General features: G+C 40.1%; 1 protein-coding gene across 2 annotated transcripts; it reads right to left on the reverse strand.

Moving 5' to 3' along the window:
- Nucleotides 1–1,685: 1,685 nt before the first annotated feature.
- Nucleotides 1,686–24,485, reverse strand: kiaa0753 (KIAA0753 ortholog). 2 transcript variants are annotated; one of them, XM_013268504.3, is made up of 19 exons: nt 24,345–24,483; nt 24,033–24,191; nt 21,751–22,044; nt 21,384–21,645; nt 21,129–21,238; nt 20,972–21,034; nt 20,309–20,530; nt 19,593–19,773; nt 18,811–18,992; nt 18,478–18,608; nt 17,816–17,968; nt 16,533–16,622; nt 14,846–14,933; nt 14,590–14,664; nt 14,292–14,462; nt 13,996–14,077; nt 13,611–13,731; nt 8,111–8,338; nt 1,686–4,715 (listed from the first exon to the last, which is right to left on the reverse strand). In XM_013268504.3, exons 2-19 carry the CDS (start codon nt 24,168–24,170, stop codon nt 4,562–4,564), a joined length of 2,745 nt encoding a protein of 914 aa, XP_013123958.1. In that variant the 5' UTR covers nt 24,171–24,191; nt 24,345–24,483; the 3' UTR covers nt 1,686–4,561. The 2 variants fall into 2 exon arrangements, with proteins under 2 accessions (XP_013123958.1, XP_005474804.1); XM_005474747.4 differs by having other exon boundaries at nt 18,811–18,989; nt 24,033–24,485.
- Nucleotides 24,486–24,695: the final 210 nt, after the last annotated feature.

A 24,695-nucleotide genomic window follows, 5' to 3' on the forward strand; every position in this document is an offset into this window, starting at 1 on the left:
AGGAATGAAGCACATGAACCACGTTTCCCTCAGCAGCTTTAAATCCTTTAAATCCAGTTGTGAGATCTGGTTTAATCTGACAGATGCTTCACCTAATGGATTCCTCTAATTCATTTCTAAGCTTATTTCGACCTCCAGTCCTGCAATACTTGACCCGAATAGCTGCAGAATAGCTTCCCTCACGTTTCTTTATGGCACACATTAAGCAGCAGTGTGTCAAGTGGTCACAGTAACACCTGCTGTTTTCAACACTCGCATCCACATATGTGACCACACATGAGCTTACACAGTCCCGTAAGGATGGTCTGGTTGTGGCATCAATCGGCAGTCACGTCCACACAAATGAATATTGATGGGGGAAATGGTGATGGCCGAACCATCACCCTGGAATAAGACAGCCAGACAGTCTACATTACCAGACTCTACTAGGAATACACACAGCCAATTTGTATTTATCATGGAAGCCAATGCCAATACACTTCTGGTGTAGAACAGTGAGTTGCAATCCCTACTAAGGAAAACTAATGGGGAAAAGCCTTAAGGCCAGGAAGCCAGAAAGACAGATAGCTCTGATTACACCAAATGGCAGCACTGACTGGATCCAAGAGGAAAAGAAAGGCTAATTGAATTATGTGAATTTCTTTTGTAAGAAGAATTCTCTTCATGCTATTGGAGACACAACTCAAAGCAGCACTTTGCTTCTCAACAGTGGCTTTTGATGTTATTTGATGTCAGTATTCAGTAAGAAATATTTTACTGAACCATACAATTATAAAAAACAGATCTCTGTGGCAATTCAGAGCCAGTCTAGGCACTGAAAATTCATTGTAAACACGACTAAAGTCTTACAAAGTAAAGGCAGAAAGAAACTCAATCACATTAAATGTTTTTGTTGGTATAAACACTGCGGGGGTTTTGAAAAATGGATGAAAGAACTGTTTCAGCAGCATTAGGCTTTCTGGGAGCCGTTAAAAGACTCACAAACTACAGTGCAGGCAGTCAGCAAACTGAATTTAGCACCCAAGGTGCAGATTTGTTGTTCTTTTCTGTCTTTAAAAAATAATCCAGCAACCTTATGGAAGGAAAGGCACCGTTTAAAACTTTTTCAAGTCAGTAGCACTAAAGAAAAAAGTGTTTTTTTTAAATAAATGACTGCGTTATTATGCTGTATGTCACAGCACTCTCACGCAAGGTGAAGTTGTAATCTGGCTGTTTTTACCTTAAAGTGCTGTTTGATGACGTGGCTTGCTGTTTCACATACATGCTTACTATTCTACTGTTTAACACTACAATTCACTGTTGCTGTGACCCTTTTGTCCTCTTTATCATATTATCAGCTTTAGAGAAGTACTGTGATCCAATAGGAATGAATTAGAGGTTTAGAAGAGAACTGAACCCTTGTTTAACCAGCAAGTCTCTTGTCATTAAAATCGATATTTTAAAGGAGACATGACCTACAGGGCACACCAGTATAAAGTTATAAAAATAATCATTTCAGACATAATTAAAACAGACATGGGAAAAAGAAAGTGACAAAATAAAATTCAACTTTAGGAATACTATTATTACTCCTTCAGTGAAAGTGAAAGAAATCCTGGAGAAGTGGAGGTATGCACTGGAGAAAAAAAGGAATGGCAGTCAATATAAGCAACATAATTGTAATTAGAGTAAAAAGCTATTAAATATAAATTCAACACTTTTAATCAGCTTCAGATATCATGTCTGCTTCATTTGCTGTGAAATGACAAGGAAACAAGCTTTACCTGCTTTCCAATTAATCATCCAATTCATATTTTCTTCTTCTGGAGTTCAGGTATAACAGTAAAAACACTCGACAGTTTCATTGTTCATTATTCATATAAAACACAACTTTTATAAGTAATATGAATTGATTTTTAATGTAGTGAACATATTTATAATTTTAACCTGAGTAAATTGCACTGGGGTGCAAACTGACTTACGTTTACTTCCTGTAAGTATATTTAAGGCTACCTTATTATTTTACCTTTGCAAATCATATTAAATTCTTATCAAATGTAGTTGTTGCTATATTATTATTACACTTTAACCACCTACAGCAGCATGCTGCTAACATATTCATGCATCAACCATGAAAATTTAAAACACCAGTTTCTGTAAGATGAGATTTCTGTAAGTGCATTATGAGTGCTTTCACTTTTAATTTGTCGTACAGGCTACACTTTGTTTATTCATAGTTTCTCCTGAATACATTTTCCACATTTGAATTCAGGGCTTTTACTTAATAATGGAACAATTTTACGCTGTGGTATTGCGACTTCAAGTGGAGAGCATTACTACTTCTCCCACCCTTTGATCAACCATGATATCAAAGAAAGGTCATGCTGCTCCTGCTGAAGTGAGCTATTCTGTATGTCGGCCTATACTCAACTGTATCTTACGTTAATAAAAAATAAATGAAGAATATCTAGTTTTTCTACATAACTCCAACACGTTCACTCTGCCTTGAACGCACGTGTCTGCTTTGAGCTTGACAGATAATCATTTCTGTCTCATGATCCATCACTGTGAGTATAGTTGGCTCTCTGCAAGGACTTTGCTTCTTCTTTACTCAATTCATATAACAACTACATAACAAACAGTTCAGTCTGAGAGGTATTATTAATCCCAACAATGCAAAGCCGTGACAGATGCTTCCCTTCAGTCATGTGTTTAATGAGATCTCAGATGGCGAATGGCGTCTCAAAATGGTCTGGGAAAAGAAAAGGGGGAAATATGAGAATGCAAACGATGGTGGTGTCTGCACGACAGACTGCTCAGTGATGGCCAGCATCTCAGCAGAAATCATCCCTCAGATACTTCATCTTCGACAGAATATCCCCCGAGAGGAGCAAACATGACTAACAAGCAAGGATCCATCTGTTGTAAACACTGAGCAAAACAGACCCGACTGCCACAAAGCAGCTTTAACGCACCTGCATGCCAAAGTGCCCCTGCGAACGTGAATATATTGCAGTCAGTGTTCTGATAATGAGTCAGCGCTGACCGGTGGCAAGGTTGAATCTCTGTGATCATTTGAAATTATAATCATGAGCAAAATTGTTCTAATTCTGGTCTTTCCACAGTAATATGTTTGTGCACGGTGGTTACAGCATTAAACTGAAAAATCAAAGACATCCAAGTCAACCACAGTAAAGCCTAAAAGATCAAAAGTTTGGTCTTACTGTAAGATTTGTTAAGCTGCTCCTTGATGTTAAGCGGTGCTGACAAAGCAAAAATACACTGATTTGTCTTTTAAACGTCTCCTGAACTTTAAAAGCTAAAAATAATCATAAATCAACTCATTATTTTATAGTCTTTCATGTTTCCAAGTCGCATGTCAGAGCTACCTCCCTTCATTATGCCTATGTAAAGACAGCAACACCTCCCTCACACTGAACGTACCAGTTTGTATTTATCAGAGATCGCAAAGGGGAAATGTGCACTGTGCATGAGCCTGTTAAAGCTTGCATGCATTCTGACGCCCCCATACACACAAACACACACAAAAACACACCACGCAGCCTGAGAGAAAATACGGGGCAGCTGATTCAGTGTGAGCTAATTCATTCAGTCACTGTATGTCCCCAATCAAAGGCTGGTCCCCACAGGCCAGTGCAACATCTGCATGTGCCCCCATTGCTCTATATGCCTGACTTTCATGTTGCTCTCAAGGGACTCAGACATTTTCTCAGTCTGTCAAGTTTGTCCTGTTTAATTTGTGCTACACATTTTACCACAATTAAGAAAGAAAAGCACAGAAAAGAGAATAATTAAAATAGTTCTCAACCAAGCTCAAAACCCTGAAAAGAAAAAAAATCCCTAGCCATACCCTTATCACTTTCCTTTCACGTGGTCTAACCCTCAGAGTGGACAAAGATTACAGGGATAACACATTAAATTTAGAGGGAAGTATTTTTTCTGTGCTGAGACCCTTTATTTAGACATTAAAATGAAAGAGAAATTAATTTACAAGACCTTAAGCACACCATGTCCTTGGCTTCCTACATCAGTTTGGTGGAAACCGTATGCAATTAATTTATTTCCATATGCCAATGTGAAAATAATAAGTGTGAGTAATCCTCAGGGAGATTTAGACCAAGTGCAAGGGGACGGCTGTAATCTTATAATCCTCTGTAATGTTCTAATGGTCTCTCCAAGCTTATCTACACTAAACTAACTTTCCCAGAGGTACGCAAACACAGATACAGATGGACCAAAAGAAGTAATGTGACTAACGCTCCCTGTGTAACTCAACAATCTCTTCTGCCGAGGTTTACAATAAAATCTGTGATCCCAGTAAAATTAAATCATATTGTGTCATTGCAGAAGTTATCTATAAATGTGTTTTCAGACCTTTGTCTAAGATCAAATAAATAAAAACTTTCAAAAATAAAATATCTGATTGTAAAACATACAAAACTCTATATAAAAATAATAAATAATAGTAGTCCAGGATTTGACAATGTAAAAATTTCCATCCACAGGAAACATAATATCAAAGGTTTTAAAGATAACGCTGCATCCATAGTGCTGCAGCATCCTATTGTCCGGCCAAAGCTGCGGCTGAAGCGGGTGGTGACCGGGTCGGCTGCAGGAACTCAGAGGTGAAGACGGCCTCAGCATACTCCTCCACGACATCCTGAAACTCTGCTGCCACGTCAGCCAGAGCCTCCGACAGCAACTCGTCAGCCAAGCTGTGAGACGATAAGAAGTGCAGATGTTAGAAAACATGATTATTTTCCTGTATAAAAAAAATCTTGTAAACTTTGAAAACGTATAAACTTCAATTTGGTAGAATTCATTTGTGGCATCAAAACAAATCACATATGACAATGGTATTTATGTTGCTACTGCTCCTCTATTTTTGGTCTTCTCACAAGATTTTAGGCTACAAATTTTGAAAGACATGCAAAATAAAAAGGTCAGTGGACCTGAAAACAATGGAAAATGCAAATGACTTGAAACATGTCCTTTGTGCACAGTGGTTATAATTTCAAAGTAAATGTAAATCATCAGTCTTGCGTCATCATCTTCAAAAATGCAGAAGGTCCAATTAAAGCTGGTTTCTCTGCACAAATGCGGTATCTGTTTTTTTAAGAGGTGCACATGCAAAACTTAGTTTAAAAACATAAAATAGAGCAAAATAACTCTGAAGCCTCGTGAACTGTGTGCAGCACCAAGCTAAATTTCAGTGTTTGATCATTATCTGGGTCACACACACACACACACAAAAACACACACACACTCAGGCAGAGACTGAGGCAGGGACATAGAGGATGAGGGAAAATGGGAAACACTCCCACATATCCACTGAAACATCAGTGCAACAAAACTATCAGAGTAATTGTGTGTTTTCGAACTCCCTGTTCCTTTAAAGGGTCATGACAGGAACACTTTGCTCACAGCACCATACAGCGAGAGAAACCCAGAGAAGAATGTGCCGCTGTGGTTTGGGAACAGGCATTATAAAATATCATTAACACTAATATACAAGGAACTGTGCTTGCCCTTCTGAATTACTCCAAGTTATCTTTATATTCAACACACCAGTAACTGCACAGTGTACCGTTTATGCTAATGTATGAAAATCAGAATAAAAAAGCAGATTCATACAAAGTGAACTAGGATCCTAGGACGCTACTACTAAGTTTTATTTACATGCATAAAGAAATTCAAATAGGTGTTTTGGCAGTGCTGACGTCTTTCTATCTTGCAATCAGTCTGTTAGCAGACAGAATGAATGAGATCCTCCAGGTGGTAAGGCTCCACAGCAGCACAGGGCTGCTCATTACCATCTCATCACACAGAAAGCTTTCTGCACTGTGTCAGAGCAGCAGGGGTCGTACGAGTCTATATGTATGCCTTCTCCGTCTCCAAAAACACTGAGATAATTGGATGGTTTCTCACACGATATCTTGTTGTTGTTTTTTCTAAGTACAGATTCATGTTTTAAAAACTTTGGCTTTTTGATGTGAAACTGATAATGAGCCAGTGACACAGTCAGCCAGATCCCACGGGTGGGACTGGACAGTTTTTCAGATCTAAACTTAAGAAAGGCAGTTTATCGAGCTGTTTGCTATCCCACGCAAGTCTGTGACGCAGAGGAAAAAGGATTTCAGAAGTTTAGAACTCGTATATTAAACGCGCAAGTTCAATATGTTCACAATGATGGCACGAAGCCAGCGTTGCACCAGCAGCGGCCTGTCAAGTATGTAAGTTTGTGAGTGGGAGAGAAGACCGGCGGCGAACAACAGAGGCGCACTATGCAAACCATAAACTCTGCATGATCCTCTCTGAGTGAGCGCCTCCTGCTGTGCACAGTGTCCTTCAATCGTGTCCAGAGACATAACAAAGAACAGAAAGGACAGATCTGCTTCAGCGTGGTTCTAGTTACAAACACTAAGCATGTCATATCATTAATATGTAGGACAACTTAAAAAAAACTCAACTCAAAAAAAAAGCTAATTAATTTCACTCTGAAACTGCTGCACCGTGGAAGAGACTCATTCATAGCAAATAGTTATATTAGGTGGAAAATGTCTTGTTGTTTGAGGGCGTTCTAGATGAAACTGAACACTGACAAAGGTTCTGCTGAGAGCTAATGCCCCTTAATAAAGACATACATGAACACTTAATGTGCATTTAGAAGGATAACTTATTCTGATAGGGGAAGCTGTAACTTCACAACCAGTGTTTATGTCTGTCATCATCCGACACTGGTACAGGACAGAAATCAACCAACATCCATAATGCAATCCTTGTTGTTGCCTGTGTGGTGGCTGAGGAAGGCCAACAGGATCTCCTGCTCTCCATCGGTCTTATAGCAAATGAATCAGCCATCGCTGCGTTCACAATTTCATTCACTGATTGTGTTCGAAATGACTGAAAAGAGGTCAGAATGTTAGGCCATGGCAAAGAAAAATCTAACTGGGCAGCCCTGCTACTTTGTCTCTCATGTTGGACCGAGCACAGACTGACTTACTGTCACATCCTATGGTACAAAGTGACATAGCAGAAGGGCCAGCAATAGCAGATTAGCATGGTAACGCAGAAGGAGATGTATGCGACACAAGACATAATGTCCAGCCATCTATTTTCTGAACAGCTTGTCCAATTCAGGGTCGCGGGAGGGCTGGAGGCTATCCCGGCTGTCACAGTACAAATGGTAGGGTACACCCTAGACAGTTTGCTAGTCTACTGCAGGGCTAACACAGAGAGAAACACAAACATAGCTGTAGATGTGAGCATGCAGTATTTTACAACCAATTAATCAATCTCTAATTAACCTAACATGCATGTCTTTGGGCAGCAAGAGGCGTATCTAGAGAGAACCCAAGCAGACACAGGGAAAACCCACACAGAAAGGACCCAGATGGTCAGTGAATTTGGACTGTCTTGCTGTGAAAAAACAAGGCTAACCACTGCGCTGTGTCATCCAACATACAAAGCAAAGGTAGCACTAATGGATATCTATGCACACATGTAATGTCACAGGTGTTAAATATAAATGTTTCAAGCTGTTTTTAATCCTATACTGTCATCTTACATATTTAACTTTAAGCTTTAGCTAAACACAAAACAAGAAGGCTCGAGAGGTTGAGGGAGCTTATAAAAATCTCTATCTGTAGCACAGTATTGAGATCCCTCCCCAGACCATGCAAGCCCCACTCACACCTTGACCCATGTGACCATAATGACTCATGTGATGCTAGGGTGGAGCAGCGAATTGACACCTTGGCTCATGTGACTCTAATTACTCACACGATGACAAGGTGGGTCAGTGACTCTCACCTTCAGTGTGACAACCCCACTAAGAGGTAAATTCCTGAGACTCCCTATCAGCTTTTATAACTGAAAAAGCCTCTGGGATGAAAGGTGAAACGTCTTTAAAAATCTAAAAATAGAACTGCAGTTGTCTTAAACTCGAGCACTTTAGACTATCCCGATGACTGGGAACGTACACAGATCATAACAGCAATGCATACTTCAAACACTGGTGGCAATCAGCCAGTGCAAACAAAATTCCCTGATCATGTTTATGCACATGTCTCATTAGCTTAAGTCATTATTAAAACAGTCAGTTTTCTACCCGTCTGCAACGGCCCAGGGGTCGAAGCTGCCCACAGCCTCATGAGCCACAGCACGCAGGTAATCCTCATAGTCTTCCCGGTACTGCCGAATGCTTCTCAGCATGCTGCCTGGCACTGAGATAACAGTCGCCTTGCTTCCCTCCAGAGGGCCAGGGAACATGGTGTTGTTTGCAGGATGATGCTCATCTTGGGATGCTTCCTCTGTCAGGCTGTTCTCACACAGGAAGCTGCGAATGTGGAAAAACAAGACGATGCTCAGAAGGTGAGCCCAAGAAATATACTTTTTCAATATCTCAAAATAATATTTTCAGTTCAATTCAGTTTTATATCATTTTTAAAGGCACTTTAGGGCAGGTAAAAACCTCATAATATTATAGAAAGAGTGAGAATCCCATTGAGAAAGCAACACGATGAGTAGATGACCTCTAAGAGATGTTTATGTGGAGAAAAGGTAACTCTGCGGTAGAACACAAACTCTCGCCGTGCCTGACGTGAGGGTGTACATGATGAATTTAGGAGAGGTGTCAGAGTGCAAGCAGCTCTCTTGCTTGCCCCTTGCTCAGAACGAGCAGGGGCTCAGCTGGGCATCGCCGTGGTCTGGCTTTATAATCCTCTCTGCTTTGACAAATCAGCCTGGCTCTTGCAATGGCGCTCACTGTGCTATATTTAGTGTTGCAGCAGCTCCCAAGCAAAGTGCCTCTCTATTGTGCTCCCTGGGCCTCAGCTGAACTTGTTTCGGTTTTGACTATTGGGGCTGCAACCCATGGGGTGGCCATAAATATCGAAGTGCCAGCACAGCGAACCATGCTTCCAGTCTGAAATGGGTCGATTTACTGTTTGACGGGAAAAACACCAATTCTGTACCCTGCAAACTCGCTTATTTTTAAAGTCGCAATGGCTCCCACGCTTCTGAAAAGAAAATAGACCAGCCTGTGTTTTCTGTGAATGAAAACCATTCAGATACTTTGGCACAAAAGACCATCTGCAAAGCAAGATTGGTCTTGCATAACAATCTGTGAAAAGGTGATATGAGTGCTGAGAGAAAAAATTTGCAAATTAAATATCATGACAAATTCTTAGTAATAGTTTGTTACTCTATTGTGCCCTATGAAATTCACTCCAAACTGAATGAGACATCTATGATGAACCTTCATTTCAAAATCTGTGCTTTCACAACTCTGTGTACATTTCTGTTTGGCTAGTGCATACAAGTACCAAATTGCTGAAACACTAACAAAACATCCTCTATCCATCACGTTGTAGCACCTGCAACTTGGCCTGCACACGGGATTTACACAAACCCAAACAAGCAAGCAGCATTAGCCATTAGCGTGATCACCTCAGGTTTGTCTTCTCATTTCTCTACAAAAGCTAAAGCCACGCAGAGTCTGGCAAAGATGGGACCTGGCACAGGACGGTGCCATATGTGATATATCAAAAGGGATGCAAGCTGGGCTGAAGCTGAGTCAGATAAAACCACAAGTGGCTGAGAGATAGTAAGGGGGTGATTCAAGCGAGGCTCACAGAAGCCTCAGTGACAGCGGGGAAGATCAGCGTGGAAAGAAACAGGTGGAGTATACTGGGTGAAAAAAAAAAAAAAAAAAAAAAAAAAGCCAGAAATCCTCAATATTCCAAAAAGAAAATCTCCTTTATAATACTGCACTGGACTGTTTTAAATGTGGGTGCAGAACTTAGAAGGCATCACAACTACAAATCTACCAGGTTACAAAGTGACAAATACAGGAGGGGACAACTGTAGCCACAGACGAAAAAGGTGGGAGAGAGCAGTGTGAAATAAATAAATAAAATAAATGCACGGTTTTTAATTTTTCTGAGTGAGCTTTTTATCTTTTTATTGATTTGCTTGACCAGCTGATGGAGCTGTAGGGGGGATGGGGGTGATTGAGGTTTGGGCTCCTCACCATGGATACATAAATCTTATCTGCTGCTCTGCTGATGTGTTAAAAGATTGTCTCCGTGTTTGTTTGACAGCACTCACACAGGCACAAGAACAAAGACACCCAAGGTAAGAAGCGTGTGCTGTTTTGGAAAGAGTATTTAGCGCGACAAAGGCGGCGTTACGCCTGGTGAGAGTCAATGGAAGTGTTAAAACCCTCTGGGCTCTCCTGTCATTACTAAAAAGTAACCCCGACTATAGTCAGCATAGATTAAAAGAAAAGAACAGAGTAGCAGAACTCACTAAATATAAATCTATTTTACTCTTTCAGTTAGTATTCTTTTGAAAACTCTCCCGATCAAACCTCACTTTCCTTGGCTCAGTGCTTACAGAAAACCAGCTTACTTAATACAAAAATCAGGAAACCGATAACTGATACCATGTGACAATGTCCCTCTTAGCTATCAAACAATAGCACCAAAGAAGCCTCCAGCGATAGTCACACTGAGAAAATTATGCAGCTTTATTTCCGTGGCATGTTTTTTTTCCCCCATGGTGTGTATAAATATGTGTGTGAGGCACAAAATGACAAGCATGTCGCCTGATGTGTCTCTCAGGACTGAAAAATGTGGGCTGTAAACAACTACTCAGGGCTGAGACAACACACATGATGAGCTCTTTGCTCATTTTCCCGTTCCCAAATTAAACCTCACCATTCTGCTACACTGAACACCAGGACAGTCAACACTGACAGAGGATTAACACAATCCCACATCAGCACGAAAAACAAACCACATTTTTAACCACAGGTTTTGATCCGAGGGCTGCGGAAGCAACAGGAAAGGGCTGCAGCTGTGAAAAGCTGCTTATCAAAATAACTTTCCTAAATGTCTGGAAAATTATGCTCCTTAGAGAACAACCACTCGGATGACCTGCTGCTCTCTGGCATCAGTTTTAGAATTACCATCATTTCTCAAGATCTGATCATTTTGGTTAGAGAGGTGAACTATTTGGCAGTTGTAGTTGTGATTATTATACAAAGGGCTGTTGTGCACACAATCTGACATAACCTAAAGTTACAAAGCAACAACAGCTAAATTTAGTGTATAGACTGCAACAACATAAGGCAAGGCTGTTTTTAACTTATGATGCATCCTTGGTGGTTTGCTTCCGCATTAGCTTTTCTTCCCTTCATCTGTGCTGGTATGTGTTGTACTATGTGGCACCTGGGCCTGTTTATCCTTCAGCACAGGTAGCCAAGGCATCTCTCTCACAGCTCAGTTCATTTTACGAAGCAACTCTGTGTCCCCCAAAGACAGCTCTGTAAAACAATGTGCCTAATAAACACAATTTCTCTCCCCATCTCACACCAAACGACTCCCTACTTCCAACTTTATTACTTCTAAGGGGGACAAAGCACTGTGAAAAAAGAGATGCTGTAGGTGGACAACAAGTTCCTTCTTGGACTTTTTGCAGCGAATTAGAAAGAAGACAAACAAACAATCTGTCAGAGTGTCTTCTCTGGATTCACAACCTGCAGCATGAGCAACCTTTATGACCTGCTGATAGCGCTGCAGGGAGGTTTATTCTTTCGTAAGTTAGATAGTGCAGTAGTCATGGAGTAAGTGCTGAACAGGCTGGGTCATGCTTCATTTAGAGAATTGAGAATGGGGACAATATATAGAATCCTTTTTTCATATGCAAATGAGTACAATTACTGCATTACAAGCAACCTCAGAGCCGAAAAATACAATGCATGCAAGAGCCAATGGCACGACCACCATCAGTCTCGTCTTACAGAGTCATTATTGGACTAGATAAAATGGTTAAAAGAAAGGATTCTGTGATGGCATGTGTGACTCAGCAGACAGCAAAGCTACCCACCCTCTGCGCTGCTGAATTTCTCTGTCAACCTCACTGATTTCACTAAGAGACTTAATCGATCTGTGTACCAACAGAAACCAGCTGCATTTTTCTCTAAGCATGACCAAGAAATTTCAAATGCTTTCAAACAAAAAAACAAGTAAATACAGATAACCCATGCCTTGCAAAAAGCTGAAATACTGAGCTGATTAATTATTCACTGATATCTATGTGAATTTAAATTTAATTCAATTATCACCAACTGTTTTGTTATGGTACAATCGTCCCTTTTGCTGAATTTACAGCACAACCGAATAACTATCTATCTTCTGATAATAACTCAAGGGGCTCAATACACACAATCACCTTGTGTGTTCTTTTATTCATTAGCATTCTAGTCAACTTGTTTACTAAGATTAGTACTTGCTTTCAAATAAAAGTGTTTTTCTATTGATCCATGTCAAAAAACCCAAAAAACCCCAAAACAAACACCAATCACATCCACTGTGATTTAATGTGTCAACCAAAACAAAACACAAAAAGGTCCAGTGGGCTGCCAGCACTTTTTAGAGGAACTGTAATTCAGACTGAGGATGAAAGTGTTGCAGGCGGGTCTGTTCTGAGCTACAGTGATTCAAGGTGTTTCAGAACAAATGAGCTAGCAGTTATCAAATGACTGTCCCTGTTAAGAAGCTGGAAGGCTTGATGCCTCTAAAATGAACAGCCAATTAAAAAAAAGACACTTCTTAAAAAAACACCTGTGTTATGTTTTCCAGAAAACTGAGTTATTGCTTGATAGATGCATTAAGAACAGTTAAACAAAGTGCAAAGCAAAGTGGCTCTTAAGGCAAAGTTTCCACCGAGTGAAGTGAACCTGAGGCAGTTGAAGACTGACAGACTGACTTTAATTTGCTAATGGTCGCAGCTTGAATTTGTTAAAAGTATCCTGCTGACTTGTCTGTGTCAACAACTTCTAGTCCCTTCCAGTCTCTTTTCTCTTTCCTTCCAAGTTCCTCGTTAATTTAAGCAGTATAGCAGCTGCAGCTAAAGCCCTGGGCAGTGGAGGGTCTCCCTGTGGAGTCTGCTGCCAGAGTCAGGAATAGAGTCTGCCCTGCGTACGGCAGCCACCAAGTGAGTTTTGCAGGATGAGTAAGGACTCCCAGTGGAACAGTGATTACAGGGCACACACGTCATGTGGAAAAAGACTAAATGTGTATAGCTGGGAAAAAAGAACATTAACCACTTCCTTGTCATTGAGTCTAGAGGTGCAATTAAACCAGCACTGAATGACTTCCTGTGGAAGATGCCGTTTGTTTCTCTTCATTACAGCATCAGCAACTAAAGCAAGTCATTAAAGGCAATTTGATATGTAATTTGTCTCATAAAATTGCATTAAAAGTCACCTGATACTTTCCAAGTAATTAAAATCCACCATTTCCATATTTGCATTTGTTAAAAAAGGGAGTATATCATAATTTTGTGCAATCGGGAGCATTGAGCTGAGCTATGATGACCGATAATTGAGGCTAAGACCTATAATTTCAGCTCAAATGAGTGGAAAGGGAGTTAAATAGGTCAAACCTTAATACTGGGCTCCAGTTAATATTCTGAGAACACTTCAAAATTTCCCTACTGACTTTTCAAGACGAATTAAACAGCAATGAAGGAAAGCCGTCAGCTAAAGATGAGACATAGAAATGACTTAGGTGCAGTAAAGGGGAAAAGACAGAGAAACCCACCCAGTCTCGACAGGTTTCTCAAGGACAATATCCGCTGCAGAGGTCTGCTTCAGCACTGGATTTGTGAGCCTAATTGGCTGAGGAGAGGCTGGCCTGGAGCTGGGGGCATGGGACTGGGATCCTGGGAAGAACAGAGAGAAAGCGAAAGAAGGGGGAAATGTTAAGAGGGATGGGTGGAGCAAGGAGCAGACAGACAGAAAGACAAAAGGACAACAGCATACAGCGTGAATGACAAGTATTCATCTGGCCTTTTCAGTTGTAGCACTGTCTCCACCTACAGGAAAGGTCTGGGAAATAACTTTCTAGGCTTTGCACTTGCAGATAACAATTTTGTTTAAGTGCAGAAATCGTCCGTTTTTGGCTTCTTCTTTTTTTTTTTTTTTACCTGCTGGTCCTGGTTGTTTCAAGTAAAGAGGATCTGAATAGGTGATAGAAGCAAACCGTCTCCTCACTTCCTCCTGATCCCGCTGTCAGACACACAGAGAACCAGATTCTATAAACACAGCATCCTACTGACAAAGAGCCTTGTCAAACAAATTGAACGGCGTAATCAAGTCTGGAAAATGCATCAGTATGCAGACGCAGACCACAGCTGTCATAACAGCTCATTATAAACACTAAACCAGTAACCAGTGACCTTTCAAGTTCCATAGTGACCTTTCACTGGTGGGTCCCTCTCACCTGTATCTCCTCCATACGAAGCAGCATACTCTCCAGGGTTGGGGCCTGCAGCCTGTCCTGGGCCATGTCCTGCAGCTGTCTGTCTGTCTTAACTGTCCACGCTACCCAGGCGGTGTCCTCTAACAAATCCTCAAGCAGTTCTTCACTCAGCTGCTCAGCACTTTCTTCTGCCTGTAAATGGCAATAATTACAAAAAACAAACAAACAAAAAAATACAAGTATTCTGAGTTTAGCTGCACAGTTTTTAAACCATTGCCATGATAAAATTAAATGTCAAATCTCCTGTAGTCAAGCTCACCCTCTCTGCAGCCTGTTCAGGCACTCGACTCCTCAGTGGAGAGTTAATTCTGTTGTTCCTGGACTCACCAATTTGCTGAACGCACAATAAAAATCTCAGTTTATTTTATGAGGTACATCTGAAGCCAAACACACGCATACACACAAACTTAGATTTATTTAATCATTCACACGCAACAACTGTCTCCTTCGTCTTTAGGAGGTTTATAAAAGGAAGAAAATCTGGCACTAGCTGCCCAGCAGATAAGTCTTCCTACCTGGGCTTCATCCAGAAGGGGCTGAATTCTCTCTCTGGCCTTCTGCTCAGCTCTCTCAGCCCACTGAGTTGGCGAGACAACTTCAGACCTGTGAACCAAAACACACCCACACTGCAAGCTGTCACAGAAGAAGTTCTGAGGCTGAGCTGCTTTAACTTCAAGAGACAATTTTTTTTTTTTTTTTTAAAAAGGTATTAACATAAAGTATAGTTATAAATATATTTGGAATTTTAGCCCACCTTGGGTTCAAAATGAATGCTGAATTAATTAAAAAGATTGAATTTCTATGATTAAAAAACAAAAAGGTTTCTGCCAAGATTTTAAAATAACTATCCGTCTGAGTCCAATAAAACATTCACATTACTGAAAACTCATGAGAGAATTAATTAATCATCACTATCAATCATTATCAATGACGGCCAAATGTATTCACACACAATAGAAGTAGTCATCAGGCTCAGTATTTTTTAAATTATCCACATTAATCTGTAATTATAATAGGCATATAAGGTCAAAACTGTCAAACTCTTTGCTGGCGTTCTGGTTACGTTCACTGTTGAAACCAATAAAAAAAATCCATAAAGCCTGACATGCCAGTTAAGAGTTTCACCAGCTGAGAGCAGTTGGAAGCATAAAAGACTCACTGAGTGTGACATAAGCATTTTATTCAAAATGCAGCCTGTTGATTGTATTGACGTCTATTGTGTCCAACTTATCACCTATAAACAAGTGAAGCAGTTTAGTGCTTTTACTTGTCACAGTGGCAGGAGGAAAAAATAAGATATACCGACTTGTTATATACCCAATTTAAACACTAATTTTTTGCAGCTTTCTTTAGCTTTAAAACAAACAACCAAACAAACAAAAAGAACCTGCCATGGGTATAACACACAGGCAAAACGGATCTGTAATAAAGGTGAATTTTCGTTCAACTTTCCATGTAACACACTTTGTGCAAATTTGTTAATGTTATGTAAGCCACAAAATTATAGCGGCTGCATGTGTTCTTAATTAACATTACATGTTTCCTGCAATGGTATTCCCCTCTTGACAAGGTGAGTAAATAAAGAGCAGGCCTACACGTCTTTGTGACAGAGAACACAGTAGCGTTAACCCACACATTCACAGTAGTGTAATTAAGTGTTGACTTTGCTCTGTGCACACTGCGTTTTGTTGCCAGCCTTTTAAAGTTGGGCTCTCCAGTGACTAATTAACAAATACACAGCGGTCTATAGGAACATATGCTCTCCTTGGTGCTGAATGGATGTGCTGCAATCACAGTCTGCATTATTTTCCACTCATTGTTTTGTTCTGTTGTCTGTAGATAATGTTGCCCATGTTGTAATTCCCAGAGTAAATGCTGATTTGATTGTGAGGAAAATGAACCGAGTGGGAAATGTTTTATTTTCTTCTTAAATAGCATAAATGCCAAGTATTTACAAAGGTTAAAGGGCAAGTGCATATATCGCTATATATACACACTGTACTTACTTTTTTATCTCATTAATTAATCCCTTTTATTTCAGTCAGAGGGAGTTTGTTATCATGCCATAGTGTCTGCAGAGATTGCAATGATGGGGCACATGAAATAAAAAATTTTTTGGCTAGATTAATATTCACCATGACTTTAAGCCTTCATTACCTTGGATCCAAGCCTGCTAAAACAATAATTTTATTAGTACTGTACCTTAATCTCTGAATGCGTTCAGCCTCTTCTTTACTCAGCTGGTTCAGCTCTTGCAGTCTCTGTGCAGTTATCTTATCCAGCCAAGCTTTCCTGCATCACCCAGGCAATCATCAAATGAAGCAAAATGTAAGCTCAAAGAAGCTTTGCACATAAATAATTTATAATCCTCATCTTTAATCACGCTGCTAGCCACTGATTAATAGGAAAGCACAACTGCAGTAATTAAGATTTGATTAAACGGAGACATATGTGGAACACTCAATCAATGAGGTGCTTATAAAACAGGCAAACTATTAATCACTCAAAAAGAGAAATGGCCTCAATCTAGCTGGCACCTAGATTAATTTATTGGAAAGAATTAACTTTGAATTAGAATCAGAGTATTGCCTCTGGCTCTCAGCAAGTGGGGTCTGACATAAAGGTTAGAAATGGCTCTCTGAATGTTCTCATTAATGTTCCTTTTTCCTAGATTCCACCCATGTGGCATTTTGCTATGACAGATAATCTAATGTGAGATGCAGAAATGACAGATTACAAGGTAATCTGAAAAAAGATATTTATAATAAGTAGAAGCGATAAAAGCTGGGACAGGCAGATTTTTCACCATCAGGCAAAAATTCCCAACTAAACTTCTGCATTTTCTTTGGGCTCCATTATCAGGTTTTAAGAAAACCTAGCCAATTATATTAGATTGTGGCCAATCAGAGGTCCTTTCAGAGAGTCAAAAAGTGCAGATGCACATGCAGATCACTAGTGCATCTGCATCCCTAGGGTCTGAGCCTGAGCAAGTGTTGGAAAATATTGCAGGAAAAGTTGACGGTCCCTCACTAGCAACAGCTGCCTCTGGCCTGCAACGCACCACAGTAACAAGAAAACAGACTTATCAAAACACATTTATATGTAATATTATGGTCACAGGTCCTGCTCATAGCGGAGCCAAGTGTTTGCCTTTTTTCACTCTCACTGTAAGAACAGCCATGAAGGATGTGTAATTTATGGTTCAAAGCTTTGATTTTATATGTAACATCTTAGACTGTTATCATGAAAGCAAGAGAAATTAGGCCTTTTGCTAGACTAAACTAACCAGCTTACACATAGCTTCTGCCATGGGCACATGAAGAGTGTAATCATCTGCAGGGAGCGGGCTTAGGACAGAGGAGAGCTGATGGAAGAGAGATTAACTTTCACATTTTATTTCTCTATTGTTCCCGATTACTGCTGACCTATGTAGTTAAAAGAAGGTTAAAAAAAAACTTTGGGAGGTGAGTGGTGGTAAGGTTCACCTTAATGCTTCATTCTGAGCTTCTTTCTTTCTTTGTGAGCTTAGGCCTGGCTCAGTTGCCAAACTACCTCCAGGCCTCTGCTTTGGAGGGTTTGGTGAGGATTTCACTGGAGAAAAGAGGCAACGAGGCTCTGGTCTTCCCCTGTGTGGGGATCTGTTGATAGTAGAGAATGATGAATGGATTAAAAAATGTAAACAGAAAGATGCTATATTAAACAATTCAATGGAAAGCGGAAGAGCAATTTTTATCTTGACACTTACATCTCCTATACTATATTTATCAAATTACTTTTTTTCAGATTTTCCTTACAACTGTCATCAATGAAAAATGAAAAATTTGGTGCATATGGTATGTGCTGCACTTTACTAGTAACATTGTAGGCATATTAATTGGATATAATCTATATCCTATAATGTATACAACCTCTTAGTCCATCAGATAATCTGATTATGCCTACTTGCATCCACAATCTGATTGAAATTCATAAAGAGATAATTGTGTAAAATTGTCTTTTTGGGGTGGGGTTTTGTCCACACATATTATTTTATACTAAATGTAAACTGTTACCTGGAGATCAGAGTTTCAGACATTAAAGCAGTACTTACATAATGACATTAATCATCGAGTGAGCCGAGGACTGCACAGAGAGATAACAGACTCACCGTTGTGGAGGAGGAGAGTGAGGGGATGTAGGTATCCAGGGCACAGAGTGCTCTTTTTGAGGGAGCTGGTTCACTCTGAGCCGAGAGGAGACTGTAGGCTGCTGGAAGCCTGCATCTTCCATCTGATTATGCTATAATAAAAATAGAAAATAAATATTTAATTATTTGTTTACATTAACCTCACATTGGTTACGTCTGATCTTTGGTAAAAAAAATAAATAAATATATGTTTTCACAGGGTATGATATCAAACAACAAATCATGTTGCTAATAACATGTTATTAAGCCTTCTCTGTGTCTTATGAAATACTGAATTCAGTACAAGCCCAGCACCTTTATTGTTTCAGCCGTTTTTCTCTGAGAGGGCAGCTCTTTTCTGCTGTTAGTATTGGTCTGGGATCGTCTCTGCAGCTCCCTCTGCTGGACGAGGCTCTCCAGGCCAGACCGCAGCACCTCTCTTCTATTGAGGGGCTGTTGAGTAGTTTTGGGTTTCTGGGAGGCCACTCTCTTATCTGCTGACAAAAATAAAAAGTTAAACAATTTATTTGTTTTGATCTTAATTTATTTAAGTCAAGACCAAACAAGATTCTTTGTCCCTTTCAGTACAATTCAATTAAGTTGAACCCTGATGGGAGCAGACAGCACCACCAATTAGAGAATTTGCTTGCACTCTTGACAGCCAGGTGGATGTGTGGTTTAGGTTCAGGTTTCTAGGGAGATCTAGATTGCAGATGAGGCTCACTCTAGGTGTTTATGTCATCACTTCCAGTTGATGCCTCTCAGCCCAATAATACCCAGCAGGACTTAACTGCTCATATACTAAACAGCAGGGGACCAAAAGCCAGAGTTCTGCACTTTAAATCTTGTTTTCCTATCACTTCCTGGCTCCCTGATCAATTCTAAGCCTGGGTACAGCAATTTACGCACAGCGGGAAGCCCCAAGTCAACCGCACAGAAGCCCTTGGGGGGCTTTTATATACATAGGAGAGCAAATGGTTCGTCCTTCGTCAGCAGGCCTCTATCAACAAGTAGGTCTTAAGTTGAAATGATAGTCATTAAGCAACACCCACGAAGTCTGCATTAATAAATACACAAAGCAAGTAAACAGTGCTCACCATGGAGGCCTCTTCTGGGATTTTTTGCTTTGCAAGGACCTCGAGCAATTCCTTGCAGTTTGGGATGCCTGGGTGCAGCCGTAGGAGACTTGCTGCGATGAGGAGATTTCCTTTGCGGAAGGCATGCTTGAGCCTGCATCTTTATGAGCATCTCTTGTTTACTGAGAGCAGAATCCAAAGTCTATTAAAAATGAAGTGACAGCAAAGCCTGAGATTATTTACTCAATTCAAAAAATAGATATTTTCCTAAAGTAAGTTTTACTTTTAGACAAATTCCACTAAATATTGATTAATCCTGCAGCACAAGTCATCTATGTTTACAGTAATATCACAAATAAACAATGTAACAAAGGAAATAACATGTAATAAAAATATATGATTCATCTGGAGAAATCATATCATTTAGGCATATTAAAATCTTATTACTACTTTGATCTGTGACCTAGAAACAGCAGCAGATACAGAATCTGTTCTTGTAATGCTCTGCCAAACCTGCACTGCAGTTAGTTTGAATTCATGCATGAACATTTGTCTTTTTTAAGTAAAATAAGAAAGTAGATTTAAAGTCAGGGACTGTTAAAGCCAATACAACACTGCACTGGTTTGCCACATTGAGCTTCTTTCTGCTGATTGTTTTTGCATTGTCCAGGAGCCAAATCTTCACTAGGAAAACACACATCACGCTGTGAATACAGCGGTTACATCGTGATCCTTACCTCTAGTTTCTGCAGGATGTCAAGGGCCGTCTCAGGCACAGCTGAGCCCTGGTCCACTTCAACTTTAGCTGAGCACAAAGAGAGCTGGCGAATCAGCTGCCCCAGTTCTTTGGAATAAGGAGGCACTTTGCTGTGAGACAGATCAGAGAGCTGATGGATAAAAACCTGTAAAGCCCTCAGTGCCCCACGATGTGCAGCCGCAAGCCTGTTTATCGCCATGGACTGAAAGTAAAAGAGAATGCAAATAAATTAAGAACAGAAATGTCAACTTTTTTTAAACAAAACTCCTTCATAGAAAAAAATAAACTGACACGGCTGTGGTTTTATTCATTTAATTCAATTTTATTTATATAGTGCCAAATTACAACAGTCGCCTCAGGGCCCTTTATATTGTAAGGTAAAGACCCTACAATAACAAATAAATAAAACAAATTTTCAAAAATTATAAAAAAATAATAGCTAAAACAACCAGATGACACCCCCTCCCCACCCACCCCCGACCCCATGAGCAAGCACTTGGTGAAAGTGAGAAGGAAAAACTCCCTTTTAACAGGAAGAAACCTTTGGCAGAACCAAGCTCAGGAGGCGTGGCCATCTGCTCGCGAGTGGTTGAGGCAGAGGGGAGAGCCATGAGGTCCAAAATGTCACTGACTTTCTTCTCACCTTTTTAGCGTCCCACATTTTCTGGCTTCGTAGTTTTTCTATATCTTCTTGTATCTCTTTTACCTGTTAAATAATTGAGAGAACACTGTCTAGAGGAGCAGAGCAAAAGGAAATCCAGTGATAAACATTTAATGGCATTCAATAGAAATTTAAATACCTGTTGCTGCAGAACATAAATAATCCGAGCTGAGCGAGCTGCCTGTTTCTGTCTGCGTATCTCCAACTTGTTTTCCTCTTCAGGTTCTAATGACTCCTGTATTTTCTCCCCTGTTGTTTAAAAAATACATTATGCATTATTTATCAGCATCATGCATGGGAAGTGAAATCATAGGAAAAGTGTGATCATTGCAATGGGTTCCAAAATTATGATTACACTCCATGCATTTCAAGTTATAGATGTCTTGTGAGCTACCTCTGTTAGCCAGCTCTTCCACTTTCTGAATATACACTTCCAGCTCATTTTGCAGCCTGTGGATCTCATGGCTTAAAGGTGCCTCTTTGTCTCCTTCTACCTGCCTAAGGCCAGGGTCTCTGGTTGGGGGTGAGCGGCCAATTCGAGGCATGGATGAAATAGGATGTTTCTGGGATGTGTGTCGTTTGGCTCCAGCTACAGTCACCTTCTCTTTTGGACTGGATGCTTTTGACATCATTTTACTTGGACTGGCTGCAAACTCCTTTAAAGAGAGGAAATAAACTTCATTTGCTAAACAGGCACCAACAATTCCTTTTATATTATATAATCAAGAATGTTATTATAGACAAAACAGTAATTAAATTACCTGACGGAGTTCTACATCACTTGTTTCAAAGAGTGAGGCCTCCTGAGAAGGTTTGGCTGATAATTTTGTCAGCGATTCAAGGCGCCTTCGTCTTAGATCTCGCTTGGCCTGCTTAACAGCTGCCTGAAGCCTCTCCTCAGAGAGTGTGGTGAAGCTGAAAGAGCTTCTGGTGCTGTCCACATTTTCCTTAACTTCTGATACAGGCAGCAGTCGCTCTATCACAATGGGGGCAGGCAGGCCGACATGTGTGGCACGGTTTCTAGTACTTGCAGGGATGGTGTCATTGAACAGCAGCTGTGGTGTGCAAGACAGAAGTCAGTTTTATCTGGTATAATCAGTCATTATGATTAGACCCAATCAGATATATTTATCAATAACAGGTATTTAGGTATTTAGGAAATGGTGTCATTGGATATAGTTGTGGTCAGAAGGATACAAACAATCATTAGGGGCGTCATGGAACCAGAATTACGATGAGATTCATACGATAAAGTATACCATATCATATAAATGTCGTAGTAATTTGGGGCTTTTAATGATTTCTTTCAACAGATGAGCAGATGGAATAATAATAACATTCTCTTTGTGCAAAAGCTAGATTGTTGAAACTTGGACACAATTGGGTGTTGAACAGGACAATGATCTCAAACACACATCAAACCTGATTTTATAAAGGATAAAACAGGCAAACATGAAGCTTTTCGAATGGTCTTCCCAAAGCTGTGACCTCAACCCTGCTGAATATTTGTGGACTGTGTAGGTCCATGCCAGGAAACTAACCAATTTAAATTAACTCTACCAATTTTATCAAGAAGAGTGAACACTTATTTAGACAGAATAATGCCAGAGGCTTGTGGATGGCTATTAAAATCATGTAAGGGACATTTAACCAAATGTTGGTGGGGGTGTATGTATATATTTGAGCCTATATGTATAATTTTGATCATATGTGCATTAGATGGCATTCAAATATTCAGAAAATGTGCCCAATTCTAGTGCGACCATCTCCAGGTCTCAGTACCATCTTGTAAACCTTCCTGTAAATCCTAATGAATGAAGCCTTAGCTTGATGCTCAAATTAAATGAATGAATGAATTTTGTAGTACCATATCACCCCATTAGAGCACTTCACTCTTGCACTGCAGGCTTGGTTGTTTTTCCTAGAGTATTTAAAAGAAGAATGGGAGGGAGAGCCTTCAGTTTTCAGGCCCCTCTTCTATGGAACCAGCTTCCAGTTTGGATTCGGGAGACAGACACTATCTCTACTTTTAAGATTAGGCTTAAAACTTTCCTTTTTGCTAAAGCATATAGTTAGGGCTGGATAACGTGACCCTGAATCCTCCCTTAGTTATGCTGCAATAGGTGCAGGCTGCTGGAGGATTCCCATGATGCATTGAGTATTTCCTTTCAGTCACCTTTCTCACACAACATGTGTTAACAGACCTCCCTGCATTGAATCACACTTGTTATTAATCTCTGGCTCTCTTCCAGAGCATGTCTTTATCCTGTTTTCCTTCTCTCACCCCAACCGGTCGCAGCAGATGGCCGCCCCTCCCGGGGCCTGGTTCTGCCAAATGTTTCTACCTGTTAGAATTGAATTTTTCCTTCCCACTGTCGCCAAAGTGCTTGCTCATAGGGGATCATATGATTGTTGGGGTTTTTCTCTGTATGTATTATTGTAGGGTCTACCTTACAATATAAAGCGCCTTGAGGCGACTGTTGTTGTGATTTGGCGCTATATAAATAAAATTGAATTGAATTGAAATTGAATCTAACTTCCAAAAAAAAAACGCACATGAATCTCTGGTAAACTTCACTGAAGCGCTTTACTTTGACACCAAGCTATTTACAAACATTGATATGAACATAGTGATATGCTTCAAACTGAAGTCTTACAAAAATCTTAAAAATAAAGAGAGAAAGAGAGGCCAAAAACGGTGTGGCTCCACTCCGTTTGTATTTATCACAAACACTTCACTCGCGTCTCCACCTCTTTTTCATTACTTTGGATGGTTGATTCCAGGTATTTAAACGTCTCTACCTTCACTGCCTCTACTCCTTGTAGCGATAAATATTATGACTTTCAGGACTGTAATATTCAGATTTATTGTTGACATTGTGCTGCACTCTAGGACCAGCTGATCTCAATCAACCAGCTCCAGGTCTGTGTATGTATCACTAGTATGTGGCCTTAGCTTTTCCATTTAAAATTGTGTACATGCAAAGATGTACTGCATATATTAAAGACAGATGAATATTATCAGACTTTCAGTGCTGTTTACCTTGGTATGGGACATCCCAGCCGCTAAACCGCTGCGGCTGTGAACATTTCTGGTTGATCCTAAAGCAACCCAGTCTCTCTCTTCGCTCTGCTTTCCTGAGAAAATCCCGGGACCACTTTGCAGGGATTGTGCAGTCATTACAGCGAAAAATAGTTGTCACTGTAGTAAACAATACTAAATGTTATGCTAATGGGAGCTAATTTTGCTAACATAAAGTTAATCCAATCCAGAAACTAAATTCAGGCACTTCGCCGTCGTTAATAATCAGTTCTTCCACTTTCTGTATATGAATTATAAGTCAGCTATACGCACCGAGTGGCTAATTGAAGCATAATTAAAATACAGGACCTCGTTAATCTCTCAAATTTTAAATTTAGCTTCTCATCAGTTTGAAACGGCGCCATGACAACAACACAACCCTGAAGACGGAAGTAGTTTTTTTTAAGTACGGCTCGTCAAAGAAGCCAAAAATCAACGCAAACGCTTTATAATAACGTGTGATAGAATAGGAATTCTCTCTAAATATATCACATATGATCACATATGATATATTATATTTAAATACTGGAGAATAATTAAGAGTATAAATAAGAAGAATATATTACAATGCGATTTCTTTTAGCGGTCACTTTAAGAACTTTTTCCACAGACCGGAAGTAGGCG

The sequence above is a fragment of the Oreochromis niloticus genome, linkage group LG14 (assembly GCF_001858045.2).
Source record: "Oreochromis niloticus isolate F11D_XX linkage group LG14, O_niloticus_UMD_NMBU, whole genome shotgun sequence".
NCBI lineage: Eukaryota > Metazoa > Chordata > Actinopteri > Cichliformes > Cichlidae > Oreochromis > Oreochromis niloticus.